The following is a 26361-nucleotide window of genomic DNA, read 5'->3' on the forward strand; positions in this document are numbered from 1 at the left end:
CCTCAATTTTGTGGTTACTTCAGCCATGACCTGCATTTTTGCATCAGAAAAGAAATGAGCTTTGAACATTACTTTGTGGTTCTGACCCTGAAGTTAGCCATGATTTGAGTAGGGGCTTGGAGTAAATGACATTCAGCAATCTCTTTCCATTTAAGTTATTCTGTGATTAATTGCAACTGTGACTCTGGCATTTTCAGAGGTAAAATTCCATTTATGCTGGCTAACTAATACTGAAGCAACTTACTGTTTTTTGTGTAAAAACCGAAAACCATACTTGGGGGCGAATAAAGCTGATGTTAAATGGAAAGAGTGTGACATTTATTTCTAAGACTATCCTGTCTGTGCAAGCACGTTTAACTGCTGTCTGAGTAATACCCTGAAGATGTCTTTTTATTGTTTCAGTTTCAAGTTTCCATTCACTGTTCAAATTACTTAGTTTTTTAAGTAATCTAATGTACTGAAAGATTTTGTGCTTTCCTCCATTTTTGAATGATGGATGGATTTGTCACTTCTGTGGAACAAGAGGGAAATATTGAGCAGGTTTCTAAACACAGAGTTTAAAAATCAGCATCTCCAGGAGCTGGAGAAACCACATGGGTTTGGTTTTGTCCATTGCCATTTTTGCTATTGCCTTTTTTTAGCTTTTCTTTGTTAATTTTAGAACAGTGGTCTTGAATAGTCTTTCTCTCTCCCCTACTCACTCCCCTTTGCTCTCTTTACACATAAACATCACTAATATTTTTCAAATCGGACTTTGTGTGCGTATTTAGTGGAACAACAGATATATAAGAGAATGTTTAAAGTGTGTATAATTTATAGCAAAAGATCATAATTAAAAATTTAATTTCCCACAGAATGTTCTGAGGTTTCAGTGTTTGACAACCTTAATTCTGCAGTGGAAGAATGTTTTAGATTATTTCTAGCTTGTGTTTTATTATACAGTTGGATGTAAATGATTATGAATTGTATAATAATAGAGAAGGTACTTCATATAAATCATCTGGCTTTGCTTGTTACTAAAATAATTCCTTTGAGTGTATTATTGGAGAAGATAAAAAGTTATATCTGACACCTGCGTTTTTGTGTTTGTGCCACAATTTGCAGAAGCAACATTTTCTTTTGTTTCTATGGTATTTGTGTTTTTAATGCACATTTTACCAAGCTGATGTTTTATAAAAGTGTGTCATATGGCTACAGCTGTCTTTTTATTTGCAAATGTTAGTAATATAAAAACTATAAGCAGAAGTTGTATTTATTTTTCAAGTGCCATAGCAGAGTATGCACGAAGTAATATTTGGTTTAGGATTTTAATCTTAGGAAAGTCGTATTTCCTACAGTCAGCATTCACTGTCTCTGATTTCCACCTATCTTGCATGTTTTTCATGTGATATGGGACACTTTCACATCCTGTTAGTCAAATAGCTCATTTTCAAGCAAGGCTTTTGTCAACGTGCAGTATCAACAGACATGGCTGGCCAAAAAATTTCATTTTGAGGGGATGATTCAGTACTGCAAGGGCTAGGGTATGTATAGATATCACTTCCGCAAAGTGTCTGGGTGCTGGAAAATAAGTTATCTGCGCTTTCTTGCCATGAAGAGTCTACTTAGAATCTACTGAAAGCATCTTCCAATAAAATGAGGTAACTGTGATGGGGGCTGTGGGCTGCTTTTAGTTACCAGAAGGGCTGGGCAGCACTTTCTGTCTCAGACTTGTAGCTATCTATATTTTTATATAGAGAACAAGCAGATCACAGGCTCTGGCAGAGATCACCATGCTGGTCTGGGGTGAGTCATGCAAGCCTTGGTCACCTTGTTTCCCTTTTAGGGAGGACCAAGTTGTGGTAGAAAATAAATACTCTTCACAGTCCCTCTTCTGTCCCTCCCTATTCTTTTTGTACTTTGATAATTATTTCAGTACTGTTTGATAGTTGCTCACTTTATTCACCAATTACTGGCCGTCTCCTTCAGTGGTCTTACCTTTTTCCATGAAGAAGTCTTTCCTGAGCTATCTTTGGAGAGAGCTGTTTTCTTCCTGAAGAACTTATCACCATTGCTTCCAACTAAGCAGGCAGGGAGGTGTGATTGTTGCCTTTAGAAGATAAATTTTTGTTTTAGAGAGGCCATTGTCTGTCTTTGCTGCATGTACAAGTCTGGATTGTCAAATGTCTGTAATCTGATCCAAGAATAATACCTGTGTCCAGAATAACCTACCAGTCTTGGTCGCTTTGAGTAGCACATGGTAGCATTGAACTATTGTCATTAAAATTAAGAAAATGTGTATAAAAAGATAGATAGTTGTATATATTTTCTACTTTAATTTCAATTTCCTTCAATTTTAATTTCCTTGCTTTCTTCATTCTAAATTCTCTGATCTGTATTGCATTTTTAATATTATTACGCCTAGTAAAGTGTGTCCCCGTTTAGAATTTCTAGTGAGACAGTATTAATGCTGCATACAGTTTTAATTAAAAAGTAATTTATATATACTCTGTGTGTGCTTACAAATCATGAGTTTAATCATGAAAACTGATTTGTGCCAATCTTGTTAACATCGATGAACTAACGGAGTTAGTCAAACCTGTTTGGACTTGATGAATTTTCCTCTCATAAAATCCTGCATAGTGAGGTTTTTAAGGAATCCAGTCTGAAAGATAGTGTTTACGTTTTTTAGCTATTCTGATTCAGTAATAACAATTTATTTGTGTAGTGCAATTCTTATTTCTGATTTCCAACCTATGGTCTTGTGGCCTTGAGATTCTTGGATTAATTTAAGTGGACTTTTGACAGGTAGGTAGTAACTTCAATTCCTATCAGAGGACTCACATTTACAATAGATGCTTGCACCTTCACTGGGCTATTTCTGCAAAATGAAAAAACTTTCAAAGCACTGCTTCAGGATATCACTTACTCTCCATCTGTGCATCATTTTGATGCTTGTGTTTCTCACAGCAGCATTTTGGTGCATTCTCCTACAGGTCTGTGCAGTTTCTTTGAATATCAACTTCTGCCACCTCAGTATCATAAAAACTCAAATGTGATATTTACTCTTTAGGTGCAGTGCTGCTTGCCAGGGTTGTGCAGTTTGCTCACAGGTACCAGGACTTTTCCTTCATTGCTCTGTCTCCTTGACAGTGCCTGGTGAAAACATAGATGCTTTTGAGATCCTGTGAATTAACCTGATTTCTTATTCCATCTATGTCCTTGGATAGATTTCTCCAGTATTAATAACTTATGTGTTTTTATAAGTTACTCCCTGCAGCCAAACTTCGTAAAAACTCAGACTCGGACCCAGTCAGACTTCATATGCCTCAGAGCTGGGCATATTTTAAAGGCTAGTATACAGGCTATGAAGGTTAAATGGACTTAAGGAATTTAAAATGGAAAAAAGTTGTAACTTTTCTGTTTGTAAAGGGCAAAGCCTATATGTTTTGATAAGAAGATTGTCACTGGACCATTCAAACAACAGAAAAAAATATTTTAAGTTGTTGAGATGTTTTAACCATTTTTGAAATATTTCATAACTGTCATGAAATGCCTGTTTTTGAGATGAGACTTTGTGTCAAACTATATGTGGAAGAAATACTCCTTTCTGTGGAGTTTACAGTGCTGTTAGTGGAAATCTGTAGGTTCTGATCAAAATATCCTTGGCTAAGAATTGCCAATGTGAAGTGATTTTTAAGATCACTGACTTACCACATTAAAACAAGAAATAAAATGAACAGGCCAGATGTAGTGCCTGCTTAGGGTTTTGTTTGTTTGTTTTACCAGTAGGGAGGATTTGATCTAATCTAACTGTGCAGTTTTGGCTTCATCAGTACTAACACTAACTACAGCAAGAAATTACCAAAAGAGTTTATACCTCATGACTGCTGTTTTTTAAATTTAAGTTGAATGTACTGATTTCATTCATCTGACTGTAGTGCACTTAAAGGCTTGGTTAGTCCAAGACTAGCACTGTGAAGGGGTTATGATTGGTTCACCTTTCCACTGCATTTTGTAGCCTGGTATGAGCAGTAACATAGAAGCTTTTGGTTTTCAGGGGATAAAGGAACAATTCACATCATATCAGACTATGGAATACCTGCAGGTCGGTGGTGCTGGTTTGTGCCCAAGGATGCTTGAATGAGCCTTTTTGGATCTACTTATGATACTGCCTGAATTACCATGAGAGGGGTGCCCCGTTCCTCTGGGGGCTTTTTGGGGACTGAAGGCACTTTGCACTTCATCATGCCAAGTACTGCCATTGTAAGCAGTGATGTTACTTACACAGTGGTACAGGCGGGGCAAAATTACTTATAAAAATAGTTCTAGAGCCAAAATGTTTCCTTTGATTAAGAACTAATGAAATAAGGTACGTACTTGAGCCATTTTTTGAAAGAAATCACTATTTTTAAAGAAAATATGACATAGTTATTGGAGAAGCAGGATTTAGTTGATGATGTTTATCAGTCACAGCTGCTGTTGTGCATGTTTGTCTTCACTGAGGGTCTTCTCATTTTTCCTCCTGTTTAAAAGGCACCAGGCTGATATTTCAGTCTGAGTCAGAAGTCACATTTACAAGTTCTGTAGTAGATTTTGGATGCTGCTGAATAACACTGGAATGTAATTTTATGACATCTTTAAATAAAGATGTCACTGCCCTGTTCTGAGAGGTAGCACGATCTGTGTGGCCGGTGCTCGTCAATGGGTTACTAATGCAGCAACACCTTCGTTGCACTGGGCGTGGTGACATGATCACACCGAAGTGCATAAAAGTGACTGGAGTTTCTGCCCTCTAAGCTGAGCTGCGGTGGATGAGTATGTGTGCTTGTTCTTAAGGTATAGCAATGCAGAGTGAAACAAGTTACCTCACTTGTAATGTTAGAGCTCTGAGGCCTTCAGTAGTAATTTAAGCCTATTTTACTCTGTGTTTGTAATGGCTTAAGAATGCATGTATTGCATTATGTGTTTCAGCTGAGAGAGACAAGTGCCTGTCATCATCTGACTGTACCCATCTTTTGATTTCATGAAATTCCTCATGCTGTCACTGAGAAATACCTCATTAACCAACTTTGTCTCTTCCCAGAGTTTTTGTTGGGGAAACAAAACAGCAAGGCATTTCAACTAGGAGGGACATTTGCACAGAATCCGAAATTTCATGTCATGACATCTGGTTCAAAACAGGGATGACATTCCTGGCTGTATTTTAAGCTGTAGGATCCTTGATTTTGTTTACTGTAACTAACTTTTAAGCTGGAGACATTCTCTAGCAGTCTGTAGTCAAGCTTGGAATATTATAACATGGAGCATAACCCATGCACCATGTTTTCTAAAAGGATCTTTAGGCAGAGATTTTAAAAGACATATTCTTTTACTGTTTCAACAGTTGACCAGTACAGAAATTCTTATTCCACTTCTTGGCAGTGAGTGTTAAGACAAAGGTGTTGCTGCCTGTGTTCTGACTGAGACTGAGGGATGAGACTGCAGCATTAGTATAGGACCTTGAAACCCAGAAGAAGAAAAAAAAATCTCTTTAACATAGTAAGAAGCTCTTATGGAGCAGTGTATAAATTTGCTTTGTATAAATTAATATAACAGTAGTGGCCCTACAGTATTTTCATTTTTTTTCTTAATATATATTTAAAGCATAATTTCTAATTCTTGTATATATTTTTAACTTTCCCACAGATATGCACTTATTTGGCCATTATCCAGCTCATGATGATTTCTATCTTGTAGTGTGCAATATCTGCAATCAGGTAGTCAAGCCACAGGTTTTCCAGTCACACTGCGGTAAGTGAATGTTTTTTTTCCTGAATTACAGTGCCAAACTGGCGTATGGTTCTCTTAAGAATCATTGCATACGATCATGACAGAGGCATTGCAGATATACTTTCTGGTTATCTTGCGTTCTTTCCACAGAAAATACCAGTGATGCCTTCAAATAAGCATATTTCCTGTAGAGGAAGTTAAATTAGTTGCTCTAGAAGCTGGGCTTTTCAAGTTGAACTTGTTATACTAAATTAACCTATTACAGCAAATAAATCTTGTTAGTTAGATACTAGCTAGGCTAAAACTATTATGACGTAACATTGGATTGTCTTGTATCAAAGCTGCAAAGTGAGGCCTGTGATACGGATCTGCATTAACTAAAAGCTGGATGTTATGGACTGTTTTCTGATGGGATTTATGCATAGGTGTATATAGGATTTTTTTTTTATCACAGGGTTTAATTTTTTACATAATTGGCATGTTGAGTCACAGTTCTTAAGATTTCCTTGAAAAATGTTTATTTGAGAAGCAGAAGATATTTATTTCTCAATTAGTATGACAACAGCAAGATGACAATTTTTATGTTGATTATTTGTAAGCAGAACTACTTGAGTTAGAAATTTTTGCTATTGATTAACAAAATACTTTCAAATATTCCTGAAAAACTTCATCCCAAGGTCTGATTTATTTATTACTTATCCAGTGATTTATTTGTTATTTGTCCAGTGGTTTGTTTCTGTGGTGGTTTGTTTTGTTGGTTTTGGTTGGTTTTTTTTAAAGGATTGCAAAATGTGACTGGAATGGCTAGCTTTACATGAGGTTTAATCAACTTCAGTATAATCAAATTAATTTGAAGGTGATTGCATAATAATGAAAGGCAGCTAGTACTGAGGATGGAATCAATTAAATACATTAAGGAAAACAAAAAGACCCAGCAGGACTTTCCGTGCCTACATACAACAAATAAACTTCATAAATCCTGTGCCCCTTTCAGTCCGCTTGACAGCGAAGCAACTCAGTAAAGGGAAAATGTAAGTGATGAACAGAAAATATAAAAGTTTATTTACTTTTGAAGAGATATTACCAAAATATTACCTTGCGTTTTTATGGATGGACTGATAATGACCAACTGGGAGCAACTGCATTCGTGTTGACAGACAGTTGTGCTACCACTACCTTTGGCCTAGATTGAAATAATTGTGAAAAAGTGATAACAGTGGAATTCATATCCAGCTTCAGTTATCTTATGATTCTTTCAGTGACAGAAGAGCTTCTCTGCTGCGTATGGTCATAGGTACAGTGGGTACTATAAAGATTGGACTGCTGCATTAATAAAAGATCTGCTACAGAACAGAAGAACCTATATAGCACCTTGCTGTAGCCTTCTGTAGTTGTGCTCTTTCCTGGACATGACCTTCTGGTTTGGGAAGCAGTAGGAAAGTGGGTGTGTTTTCATGTAGGAGACATATGGAATGATGTTTCTTCTAGATGAAAGTAAAATAATCCATGTTAGAAAGAACTTTTTGAGATTTTTCGAAGTAACAAGTTACTATCAGTGTTAGTGTGTTGCCTATAAACTGCAAATATCCTGTGAGTCACTGCCCTTTTTTCTTTTTCTCTTTTCTCCATTACTTATACAATTCCTTTTACTTCATCTTCATTATAGCAATCCTGTTACACTGAACAAGAAGTTCAGTTGAGCGTTAAATTCTGAATTGCTTGGTTTAAGAGCCTAAGGTCAATAAAGACTTTAAAAAAAAGAAAGTAGACTGTATTAAAAGAAATGGAGAATACTGAAAATTACTGACCAAAGGCATTACTTCTTGAAGACTGTACTTAATCTAGTCAGACTTGTTTCAGGAAAGGTGTACTGGAATACTGCTGAAAGGCCTGTGGAAGAGCTTTAAATGTATAGATAAAATATTTTGGTTGAAAGAAGAAATAGTAAAGGTGATGTACTAAAACCATATAAAAGAAGTTTTAGAAGAGAGAAGGTTTCTTGGAGGTCTTCAGAATTATTGTAAAATAACTAATAATTTATTTTCAAAAAATTAATCTGCTAAAGTACTACGTGTTGTGTAAGTGACATGCATCTACTACTGTATAGTTGTTTTCCTAAGAAACTAGTAAGGTCTAAAGAAGAGTTACACATGGATCTTATTAATTGATCTGTAGTTGCATTGTCTGGTGAGAAAATGGTAAAAATCTTGCATTAGAAAACAGATCAACTATGAGCTGCTTGTGCATAACTCAATGGATATGTTATGATATCAGTAGTCCATTGAGAAAGGTCTGGAGAAGGCTTTGTTTGAGACATTGTTTCAGGCTGCACTGGGCTCTTCTGTGAAGCAGGAATATTTAATTTTTAGGTTTATTTAGCGTTCTATCACCTGTTGGACACAATCAATTTGGTGGATCAGATTTTGTTTAATTAGTTAGGCCGTGAAGCAGCATCAACATGATGTTGAACACGCCTGTTGGTAGACTTTGAGGTATTTCAGACTATCGTATTTAGCATAAAATGCATTATTTTACATGTCTTGAATTGCAGTTTTAAAGTTGTAACAAAGGAAGTGGAATGAGAAAGCATTAGAAGCCACTACTGGGTTTTTGGCTCTTGAAGGCTGCGTTGTGGGGAGGCTTTATTGCTACTGACAAGGACTTGTAGAGATCTATCCCAGAATCTCGCACAAAGTGTAGTTTGTTACTAATATCCCTGAAAAGATCCAGTCCATATTCTCTCAATAAGGATTTAAGTCTGTGCCAGACACGTGCTTTATGTTTCTAGGTTCCCTGCATTGTAACTTGAAGATCTTGGCTTTGGAGCAGCACTGAAATGCTTAGTTTAGCAAACGTTTTTGTAACACTTCTCTTGAGCCCTTGCTGGCATTTGCCTTTCTCCAGAGCATAAGAAGACCCACTGTTTCATTTGTCTCTGATTTCAGACATGTGGCAGCCATCCTTTATGGCTCTGGGAAGCTGTGAAGATTATAGAGGCAGATGTTGTTATTTAACTTTTAAGGGTTTGATTCCTGGAGTATCAAGCAGAAAAAGAGAAAAATCTGGTTGTGGTTCAGGCTTTTTTAATGGGAAGCAATGTGTCATACAACCTTAGACCAATAGAAATCAGGAAGGTAAAAGAAGAGATCTGGCTAATTAGAGGACTAGCTTGCAGACTTAAGATTCTAATAAACACAGTGTAAAGCTCAGTATTGCAAAGTAGTAGATCTGTTTTAGCCTCTAAGAGAAATACTGAATTATTTTTAAGAGCGGTTTCACGTCCTTGTATCTGTGGGATAAACATTTATATCCATTTGTAAGGATTAAACCATTCATGTACGTATGGTGTAAGCCCAACTGAAAGAGAGACTTGCTGTTATAGGCTGCTGGATAAACCATATAAATCAAATAATTTCTTGAGGCCATTCAGTATTACTGTGCACTTAGACAATAGTATATCATAATGTCATCAACAATAGGGTTGAAATAGTGTTGTTTTCTTCTGAAGCCAGTTCTTTTGAGTAACTTGTTGCAGTGGTACAATATCTTAATTTTTTTTTTAATGTGTGGACATGTAGTTGTACTTATTTCTCCTTAAAGTAGTTTGAAGTGAGAAGTCAGTCTAGTTATGCAGCTTGTAGCATTCTAAGTGTACTTGGCGTGTAGGGAATTTAGTTTTGAGACTTTGTTCTCAAATGCCAGCCTCAATGAAGATACAGAGCACCAAAAATGTAGTGGTTTAGTATCTCTGAAATACCATAATGTTCTTGCTGTTTGTTTGTGGTTTTTTTCTCCAATATATCTGTTTTCTAGGAGATTTGTAGTGTGGCAGCCTGTGCTGAGCTCTATCCGTAAGACTTTGGTTAACTCCAATTCTGTGACAGTCTGTCTCTTACTTGTGAAGATGGGACCCATACCATTTTCCAGGAGATGTTTCTATTTTCCTTTGGCCCCAGAGAGAGTAAAGCATCATATTCTTATACTGCATTGTCCTCTACTAGACTAAAGAGCATCAGACACAGTTCTGGTTGTTATTTTTTTTTAAAATGATCTATACAATAATAGGCTCGTTAACTTTGGTCTGTTCCCATTGAAAGGAAAATCTCTCACAAAAGATAGCTCTGGCACAGTGAAGAACAAGCAGTGTACATACAGAGAGCTTGTCAAAACATCTTTACTTTTTCTTTTAATATGAGGAAATAAATTAATGACGGGAAAGTGTTAAAACTAAGGTTGGGGGGAAGGGGTGAATTTGCCAAGCTAAATAATGCAGCTTGGTTAAACAATAACTGCAGTATAACCATCAAAGAAAGTTTCCAAACATACTCTGGAACAGTTTCCAAAACTGTGGAAGGTATCTTAATGAACTGAATAGCTAAGATCCCGATTTGATGAAGTCGTAGCGCACAGAGAACAATTTTGCTTCATCAAGGAGAAATGATGATGGTATCTCTTCTCTTGCTCATTTCTTTATTGGAGGCTTGTTACTATCTATCCTGCCTCTCTCTAACAAGCTTCTGATTGAGAAGTAGAAATTCTTATTCCTTAAAAAAGAAAAAAACTACCCTTGATTTTTCATTTCTTCCGAGTTATAAATCCTTGGGTTGACATCCTCATGTCCTCATGAAAGTTGGAAAAGGATATTTCCTTTTTTTCCTTCTGTTTGGCTGTATAAGCATCATTTAAAAGAAAAACAAACTAGAAAGTAATGGAGCACTGAAGAATATAAATAAATTCTTTTCCCTTCCATATCATAATTATTTTCCTAAGAGAGGTTATATATTTTGAATTACTCAGACTAGCTATTTTACATTGTACTAGTTGTGCATTACAATTTAATGAACCATGATTAAAGACAAGAAGGCTGAGCTTACGGTATGAATAAGAATGATTTGCGTTCTTTACACTAGCTGGAACATTACTAGCTGGCATCTTTTTTGCATAGGGATATTGATACGGGTATCACTGTCACATTTGATGGATTATTCTCAGTTTTTATATTGTTTTCAATTATGCAATGCCTTGTTTTTTATTGAATACAGCTGTTTCGTGTTTTGTAATTGTTAATATTTTATCCATTGCATTTGACCTTTTATCAGGGGGAGTGTTCTTGTGCCCTTCAAGGACAATGACATTTTGAGTGATTCTCATTCTGTTATTGCAATTTTCTTTTTTCACAGCCTTGTCAAAACTTGTTATATGATATCATTATTGATTGAATAACTTTCTGGTTAGGTTTCACTGCGTAAAAGAATTAAAATAACAAAAATTACTCTCATGCCTCCTGCTTTTTGTTAAATATGGAAAGAGTAGCAGCTAGACTAAGAATCCCGGTTTTCTTTTTCTTTTGGTGGGGGTCCAAGGAATCGAATGTTTTGTGTGTACCTTATTTGAACATTTTTAGTTGTGCAATTGCCTAGGATACACTTGATTTTGTCTGTAACTTTCATTTCCATTACTTTAAATTGGAAACCCCTAGTAGCTGAAAGTATACAAAGAATTCCCCTTAGCTTTACAGTCTTTCTATCAGAAATCTTGTTCTCAAGACCAAAGTACAGCCAGTGGCAGAAACCTCTGTCTCCTGTCCACGATGAAAATCTAAGCTGTAGTTCTTGCAATGGTACATGCAGGTTATGTAGGTCTGTCATGTCCGTGTCGTTGCAAATTCTCTAAGGCCAGTGTAATGGCAGTCGCTGTGAAACTGCAGTCACAAGCCATCTTTTGTGCCATTCCCATAGAACTTAAATAGTATATCGCTGCATGAACAATGAGGTAGAGCAATTATTACCCTTGAAGAGGCAAAACTAAAACAGAACTCCTTTGAATTCATCTTTTACCCTACATATTCTTGGAGTGCCATATTTTTAGACTGTCAGCAGTTCTTGAGACTGAATAGGTAGAGAAATGTAAAATCTGTCTTTGTTTACTCCTTGGAGAGACCAGCTCTCTCTCCTAACTGCTGATAGACTCTGGCCAGATTCAGAAAACTACTTAGATGCATAAAATATAATCAACTGATATTTTAATACTTGATTCAAATGAAGCAATAAATAAAAATCCTTCTTAGCCGCTCGTATGCGTGAGAGTGGTGGTCACGCCAGTATTGGCTACGATGTTCATCCAGGGCTGCAAACAGCTTGTTTTTTCATATCTGCCTTGGAGAGACTCAATGAAAGACACATTTACAAGGCTGTGTTCATTCAAGAGAAAAAAAAAAAAAAAAATCTCCTGTAATTACTTGTCCAGGAAGTAAGAGGTTTGAATTTAGTGTTGGATTTAGCCTTACCACCTAGGAGCTATTCTCTCATCTTCTACCTCCTAGGAAAAGAAAATGTCCTAACTGCCAGGCACACCTTAGCCAGGCTAAAACAAGACTAGCGCATGCTTTTTGCATTAGAGATGCATCAGACAAAGTAAACCTGAATGTAGAGTAACACCCAAATCCAAGGGACGAACTGTGATAGGGACTGGAAAATGTGCAGCTGATGCTCAGAGCAACAGCAAACATAATGTGTCTTCACCTTGCAGGTTGCTGAGATCTGCTCAAGCCTGGAAGGAGTTTGTTGTGTTTTCTTTTCTTAGTCTAGTGTGTGAATTAAAAGTGGAGCTGTGTTCAGACCTGCTGACCGGCTTGCTTAGAAACAAGTAGCACATTTGATAGGGTTGGCTTTTTTTATATTTTCTACTATCATCCCACTGCTTAAACTGCTTTCTTCTTTTTTGTTACTAATTCATCATCAGTGGCAGAGCCTAAAACAGAGAAGTTCAGATATAGAAATAGATATGATATGTAGAGAGTTACAAGGTCAATGAGTAGTGTAAGTAGGAAGCTGACAACTTCCCATAGATATTTTGCACACTTCAGAAATTCACCCTTGGTTGATATATCCATAATTGAAAATTTTTTCATTCAAAAGATTCTTTGAATGAGAAAGCAGGAACATTTTGGCAGCATTGAATCTCAAAGGATTGTGCATCAGGGAGCAGTAAGTACTCAACAGAAGAAAACATTCAGCGGTGAACAGAATGCTACATATGTGTGCAGTTGCTATTAAGCGTAGTAACCTCCTCCCCCCCCCCGCCCCATACCTATTTCTGGACCTGCTTATGAAATTGAAAACTCTGGAAGTAAAACATTGATTAATTGTCTTTTCCCTAATTTTTCCCATTAAGTTGTGCCTTTACAGTGCCTTGACTGTGCTGTAATTTTACAATGCTGATCTTAAATAAACTGACATAGGAAGTGGATTGAAAGAGTGGTAATGACACTGGGCTTTTCAGTGCACTGGAAGCATATTGTTCTAGTTTACACAGAATTCCTATCATTATAAATTAACATTTCTTTTGCATAGTATGTTCATTGATAGTATTTGATTACTGAACCCTTTTGTATTTTTTTTCCTTCATATAAATTGCAGTAGACGATGCAGTACATACTTGAACTGGGTGGTGTTGTCATGGCATTGATGGGAGGTACATATCACTTGTAATTTCCTTCAGTCAAGATTTTAATAGACACGTAGTTTTAAATAGTAACCAATAAGGATTTCTTTTAAGGCGTGTCCATTAATAGAACTCAGCTGTTGAAGGTTGAATGTAGCATTAGGCTTAAGTTTAATCTCCTACATACTATAGTTTACAGGGCTGTGTTTAGTGCATCATTCTTTCAGCTGCTTCACTGATGGAGGGATGGGGGTTTTGATAGTGGGGGACAGGGGCAAGGTATAGTGAAAATTTTCTATCATAACCTGTAAAAATCTGGCAAAATTAAAAATAGGCGTATTTGGCTTGAAGTTTTCCATAGCATGACTGTCTTGCTCTGAATAAGGTGGATGTCCTCCAGCTTAGAGAAAGAATGTTTTTAAAAATAATTTTAAAAAAAGACTTCATGGTCCTATTCCTAGATAAAGTCCAAAACAGAATTAAGAGTTTGTTGAATTCACTGTTTGGAAGTGTTTTGGTGAGTAAAAGATAAGCAAGAAAAAGTCCTTTTTTTGTGTCAAATTGTGATGCACTGTAAAGAAAGGAAATTTGAAGTGAAATCTGAATTTGCCAAGGGCCCAAGTAAGAAGTCATTGTTTCTTCACTGTATTCAAAAGTATAGAAATGTTAAGAGCAAGTCTATTCTCCCTGTTATCTCTTTGTTTATCCTGCATGTGATCAGACAAGGAAGATGTAGTGGGGTTTTTGAGGGTGGGGTGTGGGGTTTTTTTGGTAGTACAGTGTTTCACGCTGCATGTGTTACAGAAAGTAATTAACATTTGGAAGTCACTACCAGATATTAGAAGTTCCATTTCAAGTCTGTAGAAGTCTTGTCTGCATATAGCCCTGCCCGTTGACCGTGACTTTTAGCAGTTGTCTAAGCATTTCATCTTTAGCTAAATTTCTGACTGTTGCAATTTCTATGTTATCATTTAGCAATTTATTGCAAAGCATATTACAAGTTTAGGAACTTCTTACTCTCCTTGTACTAGAATTTTTACTGTAAGCTGGCTCATAAAATTGATTCTTGTCCATTGACTATTGGCTTTTCCCAAAGGAAACAGCAGCAATTTTTGAGTACTGTTCAGCTGTAGAAAAGACATCCCCTGTGCCATGAGCTGTGGCTGCTGAGTCTGCATGTGAGGTGGCAGGTGGGGCTGGAGGCACAACTCACCTTGTGCGTTCAGGGCTCCCTTCAGAGCTGGAGAACCGGACCTGGGAAGAGGTTGGATGACCCCAATGTATAGCTCTGGCCCGCACAGCTGCCAGGATTAGACTACCTTGTTATGTACAATGGTGAGTGGAAAGAAAACTGGAATAGCAGTTTGTTACTTTCCAGAAATAGTGCTTCTGATAGTCTGAAATACTGCTTTCCAACAATGTTTCCATTGCCTTTTCTAACATCTACAGGCCACTTGGGGTGCAGTGGGGAAGACAAAAGTCCCTTGACATGTAGGAGGATGATAGGATAGTCATATGTCCTTTTTCACAGAGGTGCAGTGGAGAGCAACTGAAATAAATACCAAGCTGTAGTTCAAGAACTTTATGGTTTTTTTCAAGTTGGAAGTAGTTAAATTAAATGCCTTTCACGAAGAAATAATTTTTTATTTGGTGTTTAAAAAACTCTTATTTTTTAGTATGGGGAAATCTCAGCTGTGATAAACTAGCTAGTACAAAGCTTGCAAATTTATGTTAGATAATTTTTCCACAATTTTCAGTAGTAATATTTATTCCAGATTTTGTATACCTTCTTAATTTTTAAAATATTTCTTCTTGTTTATTCTAATATTATTTTTTTCCTCTAGTATGCAGGCATGTTTGTCACAGCTCCATGTTTAAAATCTAGTGAGTTCTGTTTATTTCATTGTAATAGTAGTAGAGAACCTCTTGGTACCTGGCTTGTGCCAAATCTGTTCAAAACATTTTATTTGCATGCATAAAATACTGTACTTAAAATTCTCATCATTTCAAATACAGCTGGAGCTCTTGTGTGTTTCCCATTTCACAATCCTGTAGTGATTCATATAATTATCTTAATAGCTTATTGCTATTCTATTTAACTGGTGATATTAATGTAATAATTGTCATATTAAAATCTAAAAAATTGAATTAGGCCTCGTTCTAAACTATTTTTTATTATTACAGATAGGTTAGATGCACTGTAGGCTTCTGTTTTCAAAATAAAATTTTTTGCATTCATCTAGACAGATTAATGAAATTATATTCTACAAGACATAATGAAAGAACGATTTAAATATTTTACACAAATGATGATGGGCAACTTGTTCACCTCACTACAGGTATATTTTTATTTTCATTCAACTTCAAATACTTGGTTTAGCTTCCTGCACCAAAACCTACCTAATGTTAAGATGCCTAAATAAAATTTAAGAAACTTGCCTCATAAACTGTTTGCATTTGTGAGACTGGTGATGCTGTTAACCAGGAACATTTTCTTGATTAGTTTTCTGGGAAATAAGAGTTGTGGTTTTTTTCTCCCCTTTTTTTGAACAGGCTTCTTGTTTCTGCGAAATAATCTTTTATCATTCCTAGTATCTGCTCTGCAACTAGTGAAGTATAACTAATACCATACTTACATAAAATATCAAGCACTGCATATGAGAAATGTGTTTAAGGCAAGCATTAATGTATCATTATTTGATACGCCTGCTTTCAGTTTATTCTCTGTGCCATATAAGGTATTCTTTTTATGAGTATATCATCAATGTTGTGCTTTACTAATTGTGTAACTAGAGAATTTTTACATTTTTTTAAATATAGTTTTAGGTTTGAGATTGGCGATTGAAAAATTGTTTCATTTTTTAATTCACTTTGTTAGGAGAAGGGTTGGCAGGGAGGAGTCTCTTTTTTGGTGATGCTTTTACCTCAAAATAGTGAAGCAAGAACACATCTGTGCAAGCTGAAACACGGACCAGTAATTGGCCAATGATACTGGAAAGGTCTACATAGATTATACATGTTTCAGATTGCTTTATTGTGTGTTTGATGGTGATTGGATTGCATGAACTGCACAGACCTGTGCATCCTTGTGTGTGTACATTAAGCTTTCTCAAACTTGCAGTAGTGTTGTGGATGTCCAAATGAGTCTGAAGACAAGTTTTTTCTCATTCTGTGAGTCTAGGTAGATGAGAACTGTAAGATATGAGTAAAATTCATTCTTTTGAATTTGGCTAGGACAACAAAGGATTAGCTTGCTGTTTAGATAGGTCTTTTTGTCACTGTCTAATGCCAGATGCATTTAGTGGGAATGCTGAAACGAGTAGTAAAGCTTTTCAGCATTTTTGCATGGGCAGGAAAGGCATAGTCAGGACCAGACAGTTAAGGCTGTGGAGAAGAGCACAGTGCAGAACTGCATGTTTAGTAAGATGAGAATAGAAATGGTGCAGCAAAAAATTGATCCTTGAAAATAAGTCTGGTGTTTGCCATTGTGCTGCTAAACAATTTTGTTGACCCAGTGTTATTTCAAACTTAATGAAAATTTGAGAGCTATGGGGACCCGTGGAAAGGATTCTCAAAACTTAGCTACACATGGTGTGAAGAAATACCTCCTTTTTTTGTTTGTTTTTGAACCAGCAATGAACAATCATTTCCTGTCCACCTTCATAATAAACGTGCATCATAACCCTCTTCTGTTGTCACTCGTCCAGTTTGACAAGTCCAAATCTGTTTAATTGTCACTTTTGTAAAGACTCTCTGTGTCTTTGCTATGTGTTTTTGTATCTTGCCCAACTCTTCTAAACCATTTTTGAAAGGAGGGAAGCGGTGGTATGATGTGCTATATTCCTTGTGGTATATTCCTTGCCTAACATTTGGTTTGCCTTTTTGACCACTACAGATCATTGAGATGATAATTTCATAGAACTGTTACAAGAGCAGTGTCTCATTACTGTGTAATAATAATTCAGAGACCATAATTTCGTATCTAAAGTTAAGATTGGTTTCTTCTTTCATGTCTGTCACTTTACATTTCTCTACATTGAATTTCATTTACTATTTTATTATACCATTCAGTAACGCTAGGCCTTTCTGCAATCTGCTCATTTCCGTCTTTAGTACTCTTGAGTAATTATATACCAAAGATCTTGTTCCCTCACTAACCACCTTCTTTTTTTTGATTATTTCTGAATATGTTGAACAGTTCAGGCCCTAATTCAGACCCTTGCTGCATGACCCTCTTGAAATTCTCTTTGAGGACCGTTTTTACCTTCTTTTTCTTGCCCTGTAAGTAGTTTCTTAGCCTTTGGGTAGGGGGTTGGAATCCTTCCTGTCTCACAGCAGTTATCTTTTCTTTGAGAAACGTGAATACATGGCCTTGTTTCACTTGGAAATTTAAGTAGACTGAGTCAACTGGATTTCCCTTGTCCACATGTCCCTTTATGCCTTCCAGGACATTTGTGACTCATAACAGTCTTTCACAAAACTGCACTGACTTTTCCCCAATACATCATACTTATCCATATGTACACTAACTTGGTTGCTTCTTACAGTTTCTAACCCTCTAGCTTGGATACATTTCAGACTTGCTACTCTCTATTTCTTTGGGCTCCCCCAGATGTTGATGTTGCCTTCTGGTCTTCAGGTACAAGGTGAGAGGCTTTGCTTGCTCATTAATAACTCAATAACTGCATCTGTGAGTTCCAGGTAGCTCCTGGATCAATATGGATGGTCTGTCTCTGTCAAGCCACTTTGTAGCCTCCTCTGCCACTGCTTCAGTTGGAGACAGGATCTCCAAATCTTTTGGAGCTTCTGGACTATGGAGGTCATTTGTAGCAAAGTTTTATTTATGTATATGTGTCTATGTGTACATGTGCATTTCTGTCTGTATACAGATATATTGGCTGATCCATCCATTGCACCCTGAAGGCAGTTGTAGCCTTAATTCTAGAATAACTACTAGGGAGTGGTTTATTGCTACTTCCTGGGTAGATGCGTCTGGAAAAAATGGAGTATTTTTTTCTATAGCTTGCTGAAGAAAAAACCACGAGTTTTTCACATTAAAGAAATGGCTTGAGTATAACTAATTTTTCCCTCATTTTCTTACCAAAATAAATTTCATACCCGTAGAGGTGAAGTGTTGCCCTTGGTCTGGGGTACAAATCTTTCTTTTAAGAGACTGAAGAAAGAACAGAGGAAATGAAAGTCAGGGTCTGCAAGATGATTTCTGGTCCTTTAGCCATTAGTGTGGGGATTAGAACAGTTAATGTGCAATGTGAGACATCCTATTTTACTCTTTTCTTCCCTAATCTGGGAAGTTGAGTCAAGAGCACTTTAAGCAGGCTACCCAGTCTTGGTGGGTGTTTGTATTCACTCATGTAGACTGTGTTTTCCTTTCTATAAGGAAATGCTGATGGGGAGCTGTGGTATCTTGTCCGCCAGGGAGTGGTGGAACAACTCTGCTTGCGAGGCTTTGCCCACTTCTCCAGTTGCATGTTTTATATGGAGAAAGAATGGAAAGGATTGAGGGAGGCTCAGAATTACCTGCAGGCTGAGGGACTGGGTGCTTCTGCTACTTGAAGACACAAGTTCAAGTTCACACTGATTTCTTCTCTCCTATTAATGTTTTTATTTTGCATAAAATAATTAAATAGCTGTTGAACAGAGTAAGTGAGAGAGTTAATCGCTAAATTTGACAAGTAAGGTACTCACTTGGGATCCAATCTGTGGTTCAGGAAACGTGTTTCTAAAAGGTTGAAATAATTTCAGCAGGAGGGAGGAAGAGCAAACCCCCTCAACACCCTTCACAGTACTTTGTCCTCATAGTCAGAGCCCTTTTCTGCAGAGGGGAAGATTTGGGTTCAGATTGATTACAGAAAGGTGAGTGCTTTAATCAGGGAAGTAGTCATATAACTGGGGTTCACCCACCTTTCTCTTGTTTAGACTTAGCACTTAAATGGCTTTTTAATAAAAAAATATTTAGAAATATTTGTTATTTTATCAGTCAGAATTTTAAAAACAAATCGACTCTCTGAACCAAGCCAAAGTAGCTGGTCACGAAAGAAAACTAAAGCCAGTCACAGAATTGTCAGAGAATCATAAATTGGATTTGGGGGAAGGGGAAAAAAAAGCCATAATAATATCAGCTCCTGTGTTTTTTGGATCAGTGCTAACTACTGATGTGTCCTGAATATAAAATAGTTTTGAGGACAGTCAGGATGCTCAGAGAGAAGTTACCAGCAGTGGGTTGGTTCACAAAGCCTCAGCGTTTCCTTATGATTCATCTGTCTCATCGCTGCATAGCTCATGTCCGGTCAGTCCAGTGGCTGTGGAGAGCTATGGGCTATATGTGTACCCAGTTAAATATTCCCTAACACATGGTGTGATGATACCCTAGGTGCCCTGTAACGTTTGCCCTATTGAGGTCAGGGGTTTTTCTTGTGTGTGTCGTTCCCCGCCCGCCCCTTACCTCTTCACGATGGGATGGACGGACGATGACATGGGACACACAGACAACAACACACCAACCCCTTTCATTTCCCCCCAAGAGCATGCACGAGGATGGTACACACAACCCCAGTGCCACAGTTCACATTTCCTAGCTTGGAGATCTGGGAGTCATGAAAACTTCCTCTAGTGTCTGTTTGTCAGACTTGGGAAGAACTGGAATATTTTGGGGTTTCTTCTCTTCTATGGCCCAGATCCCTACTGCTCCATGAGCCTTATCTGTCAGACTGGAAATAAATCAGATCAAAATTAGCTTGTCTTTGCATTTAAAAAGGGGCAAGAATGAAAGGTCAATAGCAGTGCTGTAGTGAGGAAGACACTTAGCAGGGTTTTGGGGGTTTTTAAGGGAACTAGGAAGAGAGGTAGGTCAGACTATTTTCATATCCAGTCCACGTTATGTTCACAGCTTTCGCTCTGGTTTATTTTTGTAAATTAGAGAAACAAAACCACAAATACTAGACTACCATATCTCACAGACATTAGTAGTTTTGAGATCACTACGATACCTATTCAGTCATTCCCTAGTTTTTGGAGTTCTTGGAAACAGATAGTTGAAAAGACTTTATTTTACAGTTGGCACAGGTCAAGTGAAGATCCGGCCTGTGTATGCTCTGAGATCCTTCCTTTTCAATGCTTTGTGCCAGTTTTATCCATGCGCTTTCCTGCCTTTCCATCATGATTCTCTTAGCGCACTCAGTGAACGGTTGTAGAGAGACATAAGGTAACAAAGCTGAATCGTTGCTTCTGCCCTGATTTGAGAGGATGCCCAGTCATCTTGAACCTATGAGTGGCCTGTTCACTCTTCGTGTGATGAAAAGGCAAAATATAAAGGCAGATTTTAGAAATGCGGTCAAGAAAATGTGAAGTTCTTCCTCCCTTGCATTTCTGAGATCTGTGTCAGTGAATCCTGGCAAAGTTGGCATCAGTCTCTTCTGCTTTGCTTTCATCCGCAGAGATGGATTCAAGTTACTCAGTCGCCCCTGTGCTAGGACAGTTTTATTTCCAGTTGCTTATCATGTGATGCAGTTATATGAAGGAATTAAACAGTTACTGCAGCATTTGCACCAGAAGCACTGTTTAAGCAGACAACTTGGGTTTGGTTTTGTTTAACTCACGGGTATGAATGTGACAATTCTGGCTAGATAATATCACTGAGATGAAACAATGTTCAAATAAATGATACATAGAGCTTCAAGTATCATGGTTTCAAAAGAGGGCTATAGAAACAAGTATATTCCGCTGAACACTTCAGAATTCAGCTAGCTAATGGAAGACTGTTTTAACAATTCATTGAGTTTTTGCTCCATAGTTCCATTTTATAAAACAGAAAGATTTTCAGTTTTTAAACTATCTTGATGGCATTTTAGTAGAATTACCTTGTGTCTTGGCTTTGCTTTTTTAAAGTTTGTCATTTAATGAAGCGTTGGATTGATTGATTTTTTTTTTTTTTTTTCAAAAGATACATACAACACAAAAAGGAAAACACTATGTAATTATTTTCCTTAATGCTTAAGGAAAGTTATAATATCTATTGGAAAGTTCTGATTAATGGCAGGAGAATATACATACGCCAGCTGACTCTCTGCAGTCAGAGTTGCATAATATCAAGTGTTAAGCAAGTAAAACAGGTGATGCATTTATGTGTTTATGATCTAACAAAACTGTCATCTCTGCTGCTGCTTCATATCACACCTTTACTTTGCAGCCTTCCCTTCTTTAGCTTTGACAAATACAAAAGGGATTTTGAGGGGTCCACTACTACTTTCAATTTTGAAACATCTTTTATGAGAAAATCTTCTGAAAAAGTATTGCAGCCTTCTTAGTTTCAATTAAGATAATAATCTGAAACGTGTGTGTGTGTCTGTGTAAGAGTCAGCTAATTGAAGACCCAAACTGGATATTTTATGTCAGTGAAGGAAATCAATGCATAAAGCATGGCTTAACTCAGCTTTGTAAAGTATACCTTTAGAGTTACATTAGATGCCAAGGTAGCATTTTCTTTATGGTCTTCTTGTGTTTTTCTTGTAAATTTTAGAGCAGTCATTTTGTGTTGTTATGTGGGTGTACAGCATCTGCTTAAAAAACTTAAATTAATGTTAAGATATAAAGTATAAATTATAAGCTATTTCATCACAAGTAATCTTAGTGGGCAGTCCAGACAGCAAAGATCTGAAGGTGCTCATTCAAATGTGTCTTCTATCTCCTCTAAAACTCAGTGTAATATCAATATGGTGTCTTTTTTGATCCACACGCATCTGTGAAGCTGATAGAATTGATGTTTGTTTTATTGTCAGAAGAAAACATATTAAGTAAGTGCAGAGAGTTGTGACACAGGAAGGGGTTAGACCCTTGCTTCATTCAAAGAGGAAGCTGCTGCTCCTCAGTGTTTGTGTTACAAATCGTGCTGGGCCTTTAAAGGCTCTATTTCACCCTGCCTGGCCCTGCTGGTTTTTTTTTTTTTTTCCCTTTAAACTTCAATTTTTTTTCTTAGTGCAATTCACATAAGATGTTTACACTGGATAAGACAGCATCAGTATTGACCTAATCTGGTTTTACTGGTTAAACTTTGCCGTTCTCATTTTTCTGATATGCTTCGCTTTAAATCTTGGCTTTAGCTGAAACACAAGGATCAGTCCCAATTGTTTTTTAAAATGTTCCATTTAATGGTTAGTTTGGAGGAGGTTGGTTTGTTCTTAAATAATTCAGCCCTCCAAGTTGAAGGAGGATCACAGATATAGCACAGGCATGTTACATTACGCAGGTATAGCTGGCTTCTTTGAGATCCCCTCAGATAGCAAGATGTGTACTGGTTGTGTTTTGGAGAAATGGTTTTGGGGCTCTGAGTCTGCAAAATTTCTGCTAAGAACTTCCATGTAAGTTTTCTAAGATTTGAAAAAGCTGAGTGGCAACAGTGCTGAGTTAGTGCCATTCCTCGCACCCTCAGAGGATACAGTAATGTCAATGTAATGTTAGCTTATGCTACTTTTTACACCCTTACAGACTGCAGTGGATGTATTAAGTAACTGATTCCGATCACCTAAAGATACTTCTGGAAGTTTTGAAACTTTGTCTATTTTTGTTGTTTAAAAAATAAAGTATACCTATTTGCAAAAACTAAATTCTGCTTTTTTTACTAAGAAGAAGTTTAGTTAGATCATCTAGAAATATGCATAAGAAGTGTTTCTGGGTGAAGCTGTAGTAATTAATAACTTGTTTAAATTGAAGAATGACAGCTATGCTGAGTATTGTATAGGAAGCTGTGCTGTGGCTTAAAATACCTTTGTCTTGATTTATCTGTAAAATGGAAGAATGTTGAAATTTCGAGAATCAGTATTATTACAGAAAGTAAGATTTTATCATGTGGGCTTTGCACATACTATCGTGTAGTACAGACATGGAGACCTAGGCTTACCTGTTAGGTGGAGACAGTATAGACATCTGTGTGTGAGGTAGTCATTCAGTATTAGCTTTACCTAAGTGATAGCAAAGGGAATTTCTCTATAATTACACTGACATTTAGCAGCTTATTTTAATTATTAAAAGAAATACTGCTGGTGGAAAGGCTGAGCAGGTTATTTATTTTATTGCCTTATATTTTCACCACAGTATAAGAGTATCTATCTGCTTTACCTTCCCTGCAAGTGTTCCTTGGTATGCAGTGCCTCCCCCACGCTGTGGGACTCAGCTGGCCGAGTAGTGCCTCTCCCCATTAGTCATCACTGCCTTCCCTAGCGCTGTGTGCATGAAAGTAATTCTTTAAAGCAGCTGCTCATAGTTCATTTTTTAAAGATTATTTCATAATACATCACTGCAATAGTACCTTCTTGTAAGCATGGACCAAATCTTGGTCACTAAGCACAAGCAGTTTGATGTGGAATAAAAAGATACGTTGCAAATAAATCACTACTGATTTCCTTTAATCTAGTTTCAAAACTGTTTGACTTTTGCCATTCAAACACAGCTTCCATTCACGTGTTTGGGAAGCTTTTGAAAGCATATGAATGGTAATTTTCCCAGTTTTTCTGGAACTTAACGTAGTTAACTTCCAGCACTGTCTGCAGCTGGCTGCCTAATAAAAATAACTTGCATTCCTAGAAACATTAGGTTGTACTGATGGCAAAAATGACTAAACAATTTTAAAATGTAACCCATACTGTTTCATTAAAATATATTTTGTCTTAGTTGATATTAATTAAAGCTAAAAATTAACCGCAGTGATGTTTGGTAGTGTTTTTATTAATGTGGATTAGCCATTTACAGAAAAGTTCTCATTGCAGCAGTTTGCTTTTTAACTTAGATTGCAATCCATCTAGTCTCACATTATTGAAAGGCTTCCTGATGTCTGTTGCTTTAGTGATCTCTCCTTAATGTGTGGAATATTCATATAGTGTTGCAAGAAATGCAATAACTACTTTGCTTGTGGTCTTTATGCCTAACAGTATTACACTGTCTTTCATACTGTTTTTTTTCTTTTGACAGACAACCTATGTTTTATTTATTGCATGTTGGCTTACTGGTTTTAGTATAGTGAAACTTTGTTTTAATGTAGAACTTAGTTTTAATGTAGTGAGATTATTTTTTTTTTTTAATTTAACTGAAATAGTGCTTTTTAATTAACTAAGAGAGAAGATAAACAGTGCAACTGTTGTATTTACAGTTCATCTTTTGTTTGAAAACTGTGGGACAAATTAAAAAATGCAAAATGCTTTTATTTTAAAGTTTTGGTTCTAGAGGATTTTCAGTGGCAGGATTAGGTTTTTTTGTTACAAAATGTATTAGTCTCACAAGTAAGGTACTAATGTTATGATAGTGTTGAGTCCCAAGTCTAGCAAGGTGCCCTCAGTATAGAAGCATTGTAACAAATTCCCTGTGCCTCTGCATTACTTGTCTGATAGTCTTTTCTTAGATATGTAAAAGTCACCACTGATGAAGTAGGTCTGCAGAGTCCAGTAGGCTCAGCAGCTCTAAGTTATTCTAGTGCATTGTTCTTGAAGCAAGCTGTTTCTTGATAATGTACAGAGATAATGAATGAAGAGTTTTATTCCTTTTGTATCCTGTTCTTTACGGACTCCTGACTGTTTCTCGAAATATTACTGTATGAAGTCTTAGTTACTCATTCTTACCACATTTGTCATGTCGTCTCTACTGTATGAAGGCCATTAACTGAAGGCAGCTAGGTTAGCTGAGACCAGCCAGTGTGGTACAAATGTAACGTAATGCTTGCCATTGTTTCCCAAAATAACATGGTTATAAACGGGACAGCGGTCAGTGATGTTTTGTGGGAATAAACTGTTGAACCTTGTGGTAAATGTTGATAGATTGGAATAAGACAATACAGGTTGAAGGCACAGCTGTGAGAGCAGCCCCAGGTCATGAGGTGCAGCAGTGCTCTTTTCCAGAAAGGATTGATCACCAAGTGACAGTTGCAGACCTTGTAAAATAAGCAAGAACCTGTTTCAACAGCAGCAAGACCTTCAGCAGCTTTACCATGTTATCATTTCTCTAAGATGTTTTCTCTGTTGGTGACATTGGTGCCCTTTCTATCACTGTACCAGGTTGTTGCTCGTTGGGCATCTAATGGGTACCTGGATGGATCTAATGGCACACTGCTGCCGAGAGGGCACAGCCTCTTCCTCTTACCCCTCTCTTCCTATCCAGTCCTGGGATCCTCTTCCTTACCTGCAGTGCTTCTGCTGCTCATCTTGCCCTGTAGTGTCACTATTCAACTTGCTATGGAATAACAGGAGAAAGCTATTCACTTTGATTTATTTGTGGTTTTGCACCTTTTCCCCCTTTCTTTGGTTAGTTTTCTGCTGGTTTAGCAAGCTAAGCTGGCCCATCAGGGCGGCAGGTGAATGCCAGAGACAGTGCAAGGAGAATGGATACCTCCCTACAGAGGGAACAGCAGCAGCAATTAATTATTAAATCAGCTCTGCCTGTCTTATCTAAACTACAATCTTAAAAGCATATCTTTTGAAAAGGACACCTGACCTTGAAGATGAAAGATTTACTGTTTGAATTAATCCTAAAAGTGCTATTTTTCTGGGCTGTGCCTGTTCAGATTTGAGTATTTTTTTTGGTAGTTGGTATCCACAGACTTTTGATATATCTAAGAATTGGTGGCAGCGTGCTAATTTTTTTTTTCCCCAAAAGGCATGCTCAGGAATTCACAGCTGTAAAGGGGGATGTGGTAAGGAGTAAATTTTTAACGTGTGGGGTAAGCCTGTTAATATTATCAAAAGATATAGAAAGTCTAGAAGCACAACTCTAAAATTCCACATATTCTGACTGAATAGGATTAAAGTAAAAGTTGTAAACTATAGAAAATGAAAATTAAATGGGGAAAAAATGGTGAAGACTGCTGGATTGCATATCCAGAATATTGCCTTCTGCAACACTGAATTCAGGAGGGAAGAGATAACAGATTGAATACAAGTTTCTGCAAAAACTTTATGTAAATTTTACTTAGGGATTGCTTTTATTGTACATTATCTAAGCAAACGTATTGAATGAGACTGCACAGATGTTACAGTTTTTCAAAGGCTGGGCATCAGAATGAAAGAAGTATGGAAATTTTTATGTTTAAAACTTTTAAAATATTTTTTGATCTTAAAAGTAGAATTTTACAATATCCATTATGTAGAAGAAAATTTCTGGAAGTCTGAG

At 36.9% G+C, this 26361-nt stretch overlaps 1 protein-coding gene across 3 annotated transcripts in view; it reads left to right on the forward strand.

Moving 5' to 3' along the window:
• ATXN7L1 (ataxin 7 like 1) overlaps window positions 1-26361 on the forward strand; it is a 120279-nt gene that overhangs the window by 37169 nt on the left and 56749 nt on the right. For 2 of the 3 annotated variants that reach the window (XM_074827806.1, XM_074827805.1), the window contains exon 3: window positions 5668-5772. The exons of the other annotated variant lie outside the window; for it this stretch is intronic. In XM_074827806.1, coding sequence (XP_074683907.1) covers window positions 5668-5772 — 105 coding nt within the window. The remainder of the gene's footprint in view (window positions 1-5667; window positions 5773-26361) is intronic. 3 annotated transcript variants of the gene reach the window in all.

Source organism: Strix aluco, chromosome 5 (assembly GCF_031877795.1).
Source record: "Strix aluco isolate bStrAlu1 chromosome 5, bStrAlu1.hap1, whole genome shotgun sequence".
Taxonomy (NCBI): domain Eukaryota; kingdom Metazoa; phylum Chordata; class Aves; order Strigiformes; family Strigidae; genus Strix; species Strix aluco.